Consider the following 13,939-nt stretch of genomic DNA (forward strand, 5'->3'; position numbering starts at 1 on the left):
TTAGACATGTTCTTGGCCTTGGTCCACATTCCAAAGGGTGGGAAACTTTTGTAAATAGGATCTCTTGAAGATGTTATTTTAAGTTAAGGTGTGACCCAACTGAATGAGGTTGGGTCTTAATCTGGATTACTGGAGTCCTTTATAATCAGGAGAAATTCAGAGATAGGGAGAGAAATCCATGGGGAGGAGCCAGAAACTTGAAGTCAATGGAACTTTGAAGAAAAAGGAGAGGAAATCACCATGTGAAGAAAAAGAAGAAATCACCAAGGAGCCCAAGGATCTCCGGCAACCAGAATGCCACTACTGCAGGAAAAGTAAGGCCCAGTGCCTTGATTTGGACTTCTGGCCTCTAAACCGTGAGATAATAAATTCCTATTGTTTAAGCCAACCCATTGTGTGCTATTTGTTATAGTACTCTGTTAAACTAAGTCAGATATCACAGCAGCCTTATCTCATGCTTTTGTGGTTCATGAGCATAATGAATGGGTAGTCATACATTTTTTTATGATGTGCCTCCCTCAAACCTCATTACGATGTCAGCACACTACATGTCTGATGGGGGAAAAAAAACAGCATTATCATAGTCAAAATTCTTAAGACCCACATGGAAATAAGGTACCAGGAACAAGAACTAGAATAAATAACAGCTGAAATAGACCCTCAGTAGTTTCAGTGGTTGTGTCTGTGTAGATACAAAATAACTGTGTTTAATACATTGAAAGAAAGAAAGAAAAGCTTTAAAATATAACCATGTAAGAAAAAGTTTAAGGAATGACAGATTTGACAAAGAACCAAATAAAACATAAAAATTATTATATATTGCATTAAAAATCAACAGACAAAAAATCAGTTCTGAAATGATTTTATAGCAGAATAGTGAAAAAATTTGTGAACTGTAAAAGAAACCTAAAGAAATTATCCAGAATTCAACACAGAATTAACAGTATGAGTTAATTATTAACAGGGTAGGTAAGAAATATGAGTTGCTAAGAAAAATGAAAGAATGAGAAGATATAACCATTATCTAATCAGAGAACCAGAAGAAGAAAGAATGGAAAAGGGGCAGTATTTGAAAAGTCAATTCCTGAGAATTTTCCAGACCTGATTAAAGATCACAATTCACTGAATCAAGAAGTCCAGTTGAACCCCAAGTAAAATAAATAAAAAGAAATTGTGGCAGGCAAATCTTAGTGAATTAATTGAACATCAGAAATGAGGGGAATATCTTTAAAGCAACTATGAGGAAAGAACCTATTACATTCAAAGGAGGGACAATGAGAATGACAGTTGAATTTTCAATATTGACATTATAAGTTAAAAGGCAGTGCATTTTTAAAAATTGATATTTTCACTGTACTGAGAGAAAATAACTATTATATATGAATATGACTTAGAAGAAAAAGGGCAAATTAAAAACATTTTCAGGGAAACGGACTTTGGCCCAGTGGTTAGGGCGTCCGTCTACCATATGGGAGGTCCGCGGTTCAAACCCCGGGCCTCCTTGACCCGTGTGGAGCTGGCCATGCGCAGTGCTGATGCGCGCAAGGAGTGCCGTGCCACGGAAGGGTGTCCCCCGCGTGAGGGAGCCCCACGCGCAAGGAGTGCGCCCGTGAGGAAAGCCGCCCAGCGTGAAAAGAAGTGCAGCCTGCCCAGGAATGGCGCCGCCCACACTTCCCATGCCGCTGACGACAACAGAAGCGGACAAAGAAACAAGACGCAGCAAATAGACACCAAGAACAGACAACCAGGGGAGGGGGGGAATTAAATAAATAAATAAATCTTTAAAAAAAAAAAAAAACATTTTCAGAACATAAAACTGAGAACATGCCACAAATAGACTGTCACTAAAAAATTCTAATTGTACTTCAGTTACAGCATGAAGAAAAGTCATCACAGATAGAATGCATGAAGCAACAAAAAGAAAAGCAAGTGTAAATATATGGGCACATCTTAATAAACATTGACTCTATAAAAAGTAATATATTATGGGAGTGATTTTTAAAGCTTAGTACTAAAGTGCACACGGCAATACACCAGGAGTTAGACGATTGATGTTAGTGTTTAGGAGGTTGATAAAGATTGTGATTACTTTAGATCGTGATAAGTATGTGTAATTAATAAAGAATAGAAATAAAGTGTATAATTTCCAAAATCAAGAGGAATAAGACAGGTAATCAAATGAAAAGAAGAAAACAAAATAGAAAAAGTGATACAAATAAAATATATAGAAAAGTTAGAAATAAATCCAAGTAAAAAAGTAGAGAACTAAATCCTACATTTAAAAGACAAAAATTGTTAGAATAAATTGAAAAAACATATCTACATTCTGTTTATAAGCATCACATCTAAAACATAAGGATACAGAAAAGTTGTAAGTAGAAGGGTAGAAGAACACATACTGAACAAATTAGCCAAAATACAGTTGAAGTAACTATTTTAAGTTCAGAAAAATAGACTTTAAAACAAAATTATTAATAGGGACAAAGAAGCTTGCTACAAAATGATGAAATATTAATTCTGAATATTTATATGGCTTTAAAAATATTAAGTAATAATTGATAGAACTGCAAGGAAAAATAGATAAGTCCACAATTACAGGGTGAAACTATAACATACATGTATCAGCTCTTTATCGCTGCATCTCAAAACACAAAACTCATTAGATTAGAACAGCAGTTGCTTACTTGCTCACAATTCTGTGGGCTGGCAATTTGGGCAAGGCTCAATTAAGAGGAACAGCTCATTTCTGTTAGAGGTAGTATGCTTCTGGTAGTATCATCTAAACCCATTTATGGGCCTGAGCCTTAGCAGGGATATTTTGGAGCCTTTCTCCACATATTCTTATATTCTCCAAGAAGCTAGCCTGGGTTTATTCACATGGCAGCATGTCCAAGAAAGCTAGAATAAAACTGCAAAGCCAAGAGGACCTATGCTTAACTCGTACAGTATGTCTTCTGTCACCTTTTATTAGCAAAAGTAAGTCACAAGGCTGACCACATTCAAAGACTGGGGAAAGTTTTTTTAAATTAGTAAGTAAATAGATTTAAATGATTAACAGTGTTTATCTCATTGAATATACAAAACATTGCACCCAGTCATTGACATTCTTTCCAAACACACATGGACCATCTATGAAAATTGACACTGGACCATAATGCCCATTTCAACAAATTTCCATTTTCATACTGACCACATCCCTTATCTTCATTATCATTTTATCAGAAATAAATAACAAAATGGTAAACTATAGAGAAACAGAATAGTAGCTATATACAACAAGGTAAGGATAGAGAGATTGAGAGGTGATGAGTTTTTGTTTCTTTGTTTTTATTATTATTAGAGTAATGAAAATGCTCTAATAATGACTGAAGTGATGAATGCACAACTATGTGATTATACCAAATACCATTGATTGTTGTACACTTTGGATGGATTTATGCTTTATTAATATGTATCATTAAAATTGATTTGTTTGAAAAAAGAAGAATATGGTGATACATGAGAAAGTTATAACTAATGTTAACTTATGGATGATAGTTAATAGTAATATTGTAATATTTTTGCAACAATAGCAAAGAAGATATTGTATCAATTATAAGGGTCAACAGTAGGGGTGTATAATGGGGTATAGGATTTTTCCTTTTGGAATAATGAAAATGTTCTAAAATTGACTGAGGTGATGACAGCACAACTGTGATAAAAGTGAGATCCACTGAGTTTTTACATTGAATGCATTATACAAGGCCTGGGACTGTATAACACAGTGAATCCTGGGGTGGAAGGTGGACTCTTAACCACAGGACAAATAAGAGAATGTTCTCTCATGCACTATTGCAAATATATAATACTAATACAGGGTGTTAATCATTGGGTGGGTTTTGGGGGAAGTGCTACAAATGTAAGATATATTGGCTATAGTTAGTAGTAATGTTTTGACAATGCTCTTTCATAGTTTGTAACAAATGTTTCACAAAGCAAGACTTTGGTGGGGTAATATATGGGAGCCTTGTGGAATGTTTTGCATATTTGTTTTATAAGTTTACAACTTTTACCTTACACATATATATATTCATATATGAATGTTATACTTTAATAAAATTTTTCAAATGAAAAAAATGGGGCTATTTTACTTCTAGTGGAAAACCTGATAAATTTGCTTTTAATTTCCACATTAGGAGAAAGATACACGAGTATGTGAACATCCACTGTCAGATATAGTGATTGCAGGTGAAGCCGCTCATCCTTTACCACATACATTTCACCGCTTACTTCAGACAATCTCCGATCTTATGATGTCTCTCCCCAGTGGCAGTTCATTACAACAAATGGCCTTAAGGTAATTTTATATCTAAGCATTCTAGGTACATTGGAAAAGATATTTCATGGGAGTATTCAAAGTACAAAACCCTCAAAAGACCTCTCTGTATAGTAAGATACAAAGGAATTTCTAAATTATGCAAATGGTGCTTCTTTCTGTACTTTTGTAATTGAGAATTGTCCATCGTCTTAATTCACACTTGTTTTCCCCTCTGTAAAATGCTAGTAATATATTCCTTAGTGTGCTAAATTATCACTGTTTGTAATACTCACTTTCTCTTCTCTTTTACCTCAAATCACTTGCCTCAGTGCTGCCTCATTGGAATTTTAAATGTCACCATAAAAGGGTAAAGGAGAATGCAGTCTTTAAAACAAAAATCAAGATATAGTTTTGAATTTAAAAGAATCTTAAGAAAGATGGAACCTAGTTATTTGCAACCAATCCTAAAACTGTCATGAATGGCATCACCTAATTTTAAGTTGGAATCTCCTTAAATTTTACTGTTACTTTTACATTGTGAACCGTGTTGTTAGTTCCACATGTTGGACTATACATCTAAGTAAATCTTTCAAATTAACTTTATAAGAAACAGATTGATAAAATTATTTGGATTCTCACATTCTTAATGGTAAAACCAACAGAAGGAAAATTTTTTTTTCCTTCTTACAAGATTTTTGAAGTAAAAGATATGTTACACCCTGATGTATTATTATAGAATTGTAAGAATAATAAATTTGAGAGTCTGTTATAAATTAACACTTGTCTATAAAACATTCATTGCCTTTTTTGCTTCTGTAGGCTTGATCTTTATGTGTCCAATTTTTCCATTTAAAATAGGTTGGACTTTCTTTAGAATTTACCTTGCTCTGACAAAATTACCTTTATTTCTCAAAAAAAAAAAGAGAGAGAAGTTGCCATATCAGAAGCAATGATTTTGTTCCCTAATTTTTTCTTTTTTTAATCTAGAACATTAAGATTTCTTGAAGTATTATCAACAGAGTGCTTTTCCAGAAATTCCCGGAAAAGAATTATTTCATATATTGCTTATGCCTTTTTAGATGTTGGAGCCTCAAATTCAAGCAGTCTGATCACCAGTTCCTTCATCAGAGCAATGTCTTTCATCACATCAACAATATTTTGTCAAAATCAGATGATGGAGATAGCGAAGAGAGTTTTAGCATCAGTATACAGTCTGGCTTTGAAGCTATGAGTCAGGTCAGTCTTTTAACATTTATTATCCTGTTGGTTATCCTGTTAGTTAATATTCAATACTGTATTGAAGGAGAAATTGTAAGTTACTCATAATTTGATTCTATCTTATGTAGTTTTATTTCTTATTTCATGTCTGTTTATATTATCACAGAAGATTTCCTTTTTAATATTATAATATTTATATTTGTTTCTGATAGGAATTATGCATAGTAATGTGCTTAAAGGACTTAACCAGCATTGTTGACATAAAAACATCAAGTCGACCTGCAATGATTGGCAGTTTGACAGACGGTTCCACAGAAACTTTTTGGGAATCTGGAGATGAAGATAAAAACAAAACTAAGAGCATCACGATCAACTGTGTAAAAGGAATCAATGCCCGCTATGTTTCTGTTCATGTGGACAATTCCCGAGATCTTGGTGTAAGAAAGGAAGCTCTATTTATGGCTCATTAGTTCTTTCCAAAGCTTTAGTAATCATACACTCACTTTCTCAGTTTTGTGAAAGATTATCATGTGGAACTTCTTCAACCAAATAGCATTTTTATATTCTCCAGATAAATCTTCAATCTAAAATCAGATTAATATGATTGGGATCATATTCCATACATGGAATATGAATTCTAAAAAGAGGTCTGATTACAAATATACCATGGCTACAGCTAAGCAAAATAAATATCTACTCTATAATTTTCTACCTACATGTCTTTGTTCATTCTGTTCCCTTGGCCTGGAAATCTTCCCTTTAAACTCTGCCTTTCACTGTCACAGGGTCCTAAGACCATCAAAGAATTCTTCTCCAGTGATGATCTCTATAAAAATTACTCTTTCCCCTCCTCTGTGTTGTTTTATATTACTTTGATGCCACTTAATATACTTTGCCCTATAGTGTAATTAACGTTAAGATTCTACCTTTTTACCCTAACCGCCTTGGCGAAAAAAAATGTCCTGAACTAACCTAAATAACCATAATTTATGTTCTCCTTAGTGCTAGCCTATCCACATGTTTTAATTGAATTAAGCACTCTTTTACATAGGACACTAAACAAAGGAAAAAGAGTCCTATTTACTTGAGTGCTAAGAACCAACTGCCAAACTCCCATTCTTCTATCGTGTTCCTAGTAAAGGATAATTCTTAGAATTCTTTCCCTCAGCATAGATGTGGCTTGCCAGCAGCTACAGTACTAAAGGGACCCTTTGGGCGATTGCTGAGCTGCTTCTGTACCATTTGCATGTTTCCTTTCCCAGAAAGATCCAGAGTGATGGGGTTGAGCCTCAGATACTCTGGATATAAAGCCAACTGCAGCAGTCCATCTACAGTTGGCGAGCTCCTTGCCACCCCCAATTCCTGTTCATCAGTGCAGGTTCAATTCTTCCCTGTCAATGAATCAGAAAAAGAGACCTAGCTAACATATTATAAACAGATTTCCTCCTCAGACTGGGGAAATTCAGAGTTTCAATATAAATACTTTATCCTACTAGGAGGTCAAGTGGAATAAAACAGTTTTCTGGCTAGAACTCACTGACTGACCAGTACAAAGTTATTCATGGTACATTTTAAGGCAGAACATACTCTTCCACAGAACAGTGATTGCAATCAATTCGATATTTTTGTCTTCTAAGAGGAGGTAATCATAACAATAGTCATGTTTAAAATGCCCAGTATGTAAGCTGACATTTAATGTCCTTTTAAGAAATCCCCTCTAAGAAATATACATCCTTGTACCTCTTTGTTCCTCACCCTGCCCAGCACAGTGCCTTATACATAATATTTGTTGATTTGAGTTCATGAACCCATAGCACTTAAAGCATGCAACTCTCCGAGGAATTAATATTAGTCTATTTCTTAATGTGATTTGTATAAAACTTGCTCAGCCTTTAGGTCTCTAGCTCCAGTACAAACATACCTGTTTTCAGTATTTAAAGGTATTTTAATTTCTTTTATTTGATACTTTTACATGTTAATCATGCCTTCCCTAGTTCAGCAGGTATTTTGAAGGAATAGAACCCCTCATTCTCTTATATCCTTCTCTGAGTCTACACTTCAAAATATTTGTTGATTAAGCTACCTTCCTTCTACTTCTAAAAGTAATGTGAATATAGGAAAGAATGTAGGACATGAGTTACAAGCAGAGGTTTTTTTTTTTAGATTTATTTTATTATTTATTTCTCTCCCCTTCCCCCCCATCCCAATTATCTGTTCTCTGTGTCCATTTTGCTGCATGTTCTTCTTTTTGTCCGCTGCTGTTGTCAGCGGCGTGGATATCAGTGTTTCTTTTTGTTGTGTCATCTTGCTGCATCAGCTCTCCGTGTGTGTGGTGCCATTCTTGGACAGGCTTCACTTTCTTTCACGCTGGGTGGTTCTCCTTACAGGGAGCACTCCTTGAGCATGAGACTCCCCTACCCGGGGGACACCCCTGTGTGGCAGGGCACTCCTTGCATGTATCAGCACTGCATGCAGGCCAGCTCCACATGGGTCAAGGAGGCCCAGGGTTTGAACCGCAGACCTCCCATGTGGTAGACAGATGCCCTATATACTGGGCCAAGTCCGCTTCCCACAAGCAGAGTTTTTGGGAGATTTCATTATATGGGTATAATTTGAATGTGTACTTTGGATGAAAAGAGAGGGAATGCCAAGTTATGAGAGAACCAAGGGAGAAAAACTGAAATGTGATTAAGATAGAGTTTGTGAGAATAAGACTGGAGTTGTAGGAATTGTGTTTGGTTGGTTAGATGAGGTGGGTTCAGTTAGGGAAAAAAAAAACCTTAAAAGACAGGCAGAAGCATTAATTTGATATGGTTAAGTCGTTAGAAATCATTGTAAGCTATTAAGCAGAAGTATGGCATAATAAACATTTTGAATTATCTATATTTTAGAATAAGGTTACCTCAATGACTTTCTTGACTGGCAAAGCAGTAGAAGATTTATGCAGAATCAAGCAGGTAACTAAAATTTAATCATTAAATGTTTTGCTGTCTATGGAGAAATTTTATGTCTCCACTGTTGAGTTCCAGTTTTGGCACTCTGCCTATGTCTTTTATTTGTAAAACACTAAATTGACGAATGAATGGTCCATACATAGGAATAGTTATAAACATCCCTGTGCTACAGATCTTATGCATGGTTGCTCTAAATATTCTCATCCTGAGCATTTATTCTATGCCTATTACTTCTTTGCCCCCATTTCACTACAAAAACTCAGGATCCCTTAAAGTTCATCATAGATCCAATTCACAGTTAACACCATAATTCACCTACATTTTCGATTAAAATAGGTTGCTGTCCTCTGGCCTACAGTATATCACTTATAATACTGGTACCAGATCCCAGGTTGCAAGTCTGTTTACAAATAAACTCTAGAAACAATTTAAGTTTTATCTTGGCATGTGTTTGAGATTAAACTCACTTGTGTGAGTGAAACTTTTTCAAAGCTGTTCCTCTGTGACACTTTAGCCCAAGAAAGTTAACCAGATTTTTTTCAAATCATATTAAAAGAATGAATTGAAATTTTGGATTGAACAAATAATAAATTTTGTTTAAATTTTTAAATAATTTGAGAAAGTAATCCTTTTCTGTGAGATTTATGCTTAATGTCCTTTTTAGAAAGATTGACATTATAAGTTAAAATAATGTGGTTTAATGTCTATATAATTAAGGTAGATGCCCCAGATCATTTCTTATACATCAAATACCATAGAAACAATTTTCATTTTGTCAAATGAATATTGTAAAAAAAATCACTCACAGTGCATTGAAATTTAAAATCTTGAGAAAAGTTATATTCTCATTGAAATGCAGTGAAATAAGGAATCACAAGTGCAAAGTTGCTTATTATATCATTTGTCTTCATAAGTAAACACATTAACTGCACATCAAAGATATTTATCTTTAAATGGTGCTTTAATATGAGAATGCACAAAACAGGACCTGGTTGCTGATCTTGTTTTCTACTTAGAATTAGGATTGGTATAGAATAGTATTGTAAACTGTAATGGTTTCATTGTACAACTTGAGTTTGGAAGTAGTCAGACCTGGATTTTAATTCTCAAATCCATCATTTATGGGGATTCCCTTAACATGTAATAATCTCAATTACTTCATCTGTATACTAGCTATTATAAATAATATTAAATACTTATCCTCACAAGGATTAAATAAGATAATCAGTGTGAAATAAACACTATCTCTACAAGTATATGCTATTTGAGCTTGCTATTATTAATATGAAGCCTATGACAGTGATAAAAGGAATATAGCTGTATCGGGTTCCTATCCTTTTCTACTTTACCAGGTTGATCTGGACTCCAGGCACATTGGTTGGGTAACAAGTGAACTTCCAGGAGGAGATAATCACATCATCAAAATTGAATTAAAGGGCCCAGAAAATACACTGAGAGTTCGACAAGTAAAGGTCCTCGGCTGGAAGGATGGTGAAAGCACAAAAATTGCTGGCCAGATTTCAGCCAGTGTGGCCCAGCAAAGGAACTGTGAAGCTGAGACTCTTCGAGTATTCAGACTTATTACATCCCAAGTGAGTAGCCATACTTACATATTCCAGCATAAGAAAAATTGAAATAATGTATTTCAAGACTATAACAAAATATTTTCTGAAACTTGTTAGAGATTTCTGGCTACATATATTGCCCAAATTTTCTTCTTGTAGCCCTAAACTCCTGTTTCATTTTGCGATCATTATTAAGAAAAGTCATGGTTTATAGCAGGAAAAGCAGAGTAGTATTATGACACCTGCAGAATCAGCTAGTTTTCACAATGGTAATTTCCTGTTATTAATTCCTTCTCACATGCTTGTCATCTTCATCAGGTATTTGGAAAGCTCATTGCTGGAGATGCTGAACCTACTCCAGAACAAGAGGAAAAGGCACTGTTGTCATCACCTGAAGGAGAGGAAAAAGTATACAATGTATTTATTTATATTCTAAAAATACTTATTTCCCTTTCTCATTTTCTTTTGCTCAGTAAAATAATCCATGCATTATTGTGCATTTTAATGCACTTGTAAGATTAATTTATATTCAATTCATATTCACTTTAATTAGAAAGATGACAAAATATCTAAAAAGAAATTCATTATTTGGTAATGTATAATCTAGATAGTAGTTTAAGTAGCAACAAAATTTTCTCTATACCTTGGACTGTTGTGTTCAAATATTAACATTTGTAAAATTGACTTATTTATTTGCAGTACACCGTTGAAAAAGTTATCTGTACTCCCTCCTCCATCTTATCCATTTTTTAGTCTAGTTCAGAAATACTATATTCTCCATGAACTTTCTTTATGCCTTCCCCCTCAAAAAAGTAGTTTTTTCTTAATTTCATAATATGTATATGTTTCTTCTTGATTTCTTTTTTATTATATTTATTTACATAAATGTTTTAACTCTTCTACTCAACTATAAACTTTTTGAGGACCAAGTGCATGTCTGATTTGTCTTTGCAGCTACCATGGTATAAGCTTACACAAATGCAGTAAATTTTTATTGGAATAACTGTTCATTATGTTGTTCTAAGAATTTCTTCTGAAATGCCATTCCTTTAATTCTTTAGTATAAACTAAAGTATTGGTCTCTCCTCTCCCATGCTAAGTGGGGCATGCAGAGCTGCCATCTACCGATCCCAGCAGTTGGCCTCCCAGGAGTCGGCTCACGATGGGATCTCTTCCCCTGCTCATTGTGACCCTTTTTGCTATGTGCACCTGGATACTTTCAACATTCTAGTGAGATGTCCTCTAACCAGAGAGAGAGTTCTGGCCTTTCAGAATTCAAAGGGAGGATTTCTGGGAAAATGGTGTCAGAGTAGGTCAGCAGGGCTTAAATCTCTTACAAAAACAATGGAGGACAGGCGAAATTTGTCCAAGGATGCTGCTTTGGGGATCTGCAGACCAGGAGAGTGCCACACTTTGTACAGGAAGGAGAGGGGCAGAAAGACAAAGAGGGCAAAACAAAAATTGTGAGTAACTCACCCCCATAGCTGGGAACAGCACCCCCTACCCTTGAGACGAGCAGCCTCAGTATAACCCATGGCTGACAGCAGCCAGCTGAGAAGGGAACACATGTTTTCCTCCCTGGGAAGAAGGAGGGTGAGGTGGAGGACAGAGTATGGTTTCTCTTTGATGAGTTTGGACAGCACAGCTCCACTTAGAATTGTGCCTCTAGCCAGCCCAGAAAAAAACAGACAAACGGGAGTTAAGAGTTACTTCTACGGAAATGTGGAAAGGTTTGCTGAAAAGTGCCGTCGCCTGGCAGACCAGAATGTGAAAGGAAAAAAAAGCTTTTTTGGAGTCTCTCATGTCCCTTTCCCCAGGCCCCCCTTAGATCTGATCTCTGCCCAATTACTGAGTCTCTGGCCCTGTTTTGATAACTTAAGCAGGGCAGTTTTAAAGATTTGGAGTAAGCTGAACCAAAATTCAAAGAAGAGCCATGAAACAAAAACACTAGGCTAGAGAAAGAAATTGATCATCAGAGTAAATTCACCAAAATAATCAGATTCCTAGACATCAGCAAAGAATTGCAAGCCATACTAAGAAAGAGGAAGAGATAGTGCAGCTAAAGGAACAAATTAAAAATCCTCATGAAGCAGGATTTAAGACAACTAATCTCTGATGTTCACACAAATCTCCTAAATCAGTTTGAGGAGTTGAAGGAAAATATGGCTAAAGAGATAAACGTGATTAAGAAGACACAGTGAGCATAAAGAAGAATTTGAAAACTTGGAAAGATAAGCAGCAGATCTTATAGTAATGAAAGATATAATGGATGATATTTAAAAAACATTAGAGGACTATAAGAGCAAATTTGAAATAGCTGAAGAATGAATAAGTGAATTGGAGGACAGAGCATCCAAACTTGACAGATGGAAAAAAGAATGGAAAAAATTTGAACAGGGTCTCAGGCAGCATGAAATGGACAAATATACATGTTATGGAAGGAGAAGAGAATGGAAAAGGGGCAGAAGGAATATTTGAAGAAATAATATCCAAAAATTTTCCAATCCTTATGAAAAACATAAATATCAATATTGAAGAAGGACAGTGGACTCTAAACAGAATGAATCTTTTTAAAAAAACCTACTCTGAGATACCTACTACTCAGAATGTCAGATGCCAGAGATAAAGAGAGAATTCTGAAAGCAGCAAGAGAAAAGCAGTTCATCCCATACAAGGGACATTCAGTAAGACTGTGCCAATTTCTCATCATAAATCATGGAGGCAAGAAGGCAATGGTATGATATATTTAAGGTATACAAAGGAAAAAACTGCCAGCCAAGAATTCTTTATCCAACAAAACTGTCCTTCAAAAATGAGGGTGAGTTTAAAGTATTCACAGATAAGCAGAAATGGAGAGAGTATGTTATGAAAAGACCAGATTTATAAGAGATACTAAAGGGAGTCGATAGCCAGAAAGGAAAAAAGAAGGGTGAGAGACTTGGAGAAGGGTGAAGAAATGAAGATTACTAGTAACTTAAAGGGAAAAAGGTAGACTGTAGTAAGATATGACAATGGAAAGCCAAAAGATAAAATGGACAAAGGAAGTAATGCCTTTATAGTAGTAACATTGAATGTTAATGGGTTGAACTCTCCAATCAAAAGACACAGACTGGCAGAATGGATAAAAAAGAATATGAGCTATGTATATGTTGTGTATAAGAGACTCACCTTAGACGTAAGGACACAAATAGACTGAAAGTGAAAGGTTGGAGAAAGACATTCCACACAAAGAATAATGAAAAATATCTGGGGGAGTGGATGTGGCTCAAGCAGTTAGGCACTCACCTCCCACATGGGAGGCCCAGGTTCATTTTCTGGTGCCTCCTAAAAAAGAAGACTAGCAGACACAACACAGAGAAAATGAGCAGACACAACAAGCAGACAATGAGCAGACAGATGAGGGAACCATCTCAGGGGGAGGGGGGTTGAAAGATCTGGGGTAACTGCACTTAATATCAGACAAATTCAATTTTAAATTCAAAACTATTATAAGAGACAAAGAAGGTCATTAAATATTAATATAAGGAATAATTCACCAAGAAGAAATATTCATAATAAATATTTATGCACCTAACCTAGGTGCCCAAAAATAAATGAGGCAAACACTGACAAAACTGAAGAGAGAAATAAATGTCTCTACAATAACAATTGGAGATGTCAATAAACTAAAGCACTTTACCCAAGAGGTAAAACCTCATTTGTTTCCAAAAAGAGGAGTCAACCCTGACTGGTCTCAATATTCTTGTGTTTCAGATGTTACAAATAATCACTTTTGCAGCCTTTTGAAAAATAATTTCAAGAATTTGCCTTCTAATTCAGTAGTATCTAAATCATCCCCAGTTTTCTCTTTGAGGTCTATAAAAAATAACATTACGGGAATCGGACTTGGCCCAGTGGTTAGGGCG

General features: G+C 35.3%; 1 protein-coding gene and 1 non-coding gene across 31 annotated transcripts in view; both read left to right on the forward strand.

Moving 5' to 3' along the window:
• Window positions 1-13,939, forward strand: part of MYCBP2 (MYC binding protein 2) — a 263,861-nt gene that overhangs the window by 216,004 nt on the left and 33,918 nt on the right. For 28 of the 30 annotated variants that reach the window (XM_058276528.1, XM_058276532.2, XM_058276530.2 and 25 more), the window contains 6 exons: window positions 4,176-4,336; window positions 5,377-5,533; window positions 5,728-5,952; window positions 8,407-8,472; window positions 9,822-10,061; window positions 10,353-10,451. In XM_058276528.1, coding sequence (XP_058132511.1) covers window positions 4,176-4,336; window positions 5,377-5,533; window positions 5,728-5,952; window positions 8,407-8,472; window positions 9,822-10,061; window positions 10,353-10,451 — 948 coding nt within the window. The remainder of the gene's footprint in view (window positions 1-4,175; window positions 4,337-5,376; window positions 5,534-5,727; window positions 5,953-8,406; window positions 8,473-9,821; window positions 10,062-10,352; window positions 10,452-13,939) is intronic. The other 2 variants (XM_058276529.2, XM_058276559.2) reach the window with 1 other exon arrangement.
• Window positions 455-558, forward strand: LOC111761499 (small nucleolar RNA U13). The gene has a single exon (XR_002794846.1). It is a non-coding gene; the product is annotated as a small nucleolar RNA U13 (small nucleolar RNA).

Source organism: Dasypus novemcinctus, chromosome 15 (assembly GCF_030445035.2).
Source record: "Dasypus novemcinctus isolate mDasNov1 chromosome 15, mDasNov1.1.hap2, whole genome shotgun sequence".
Lineage (NCBI taxonomy): Eukaryota > Metazoa > Chordata > Mammalia > Cingulata > Dasypodidae > Dasypus > Dasypus novemcinctus.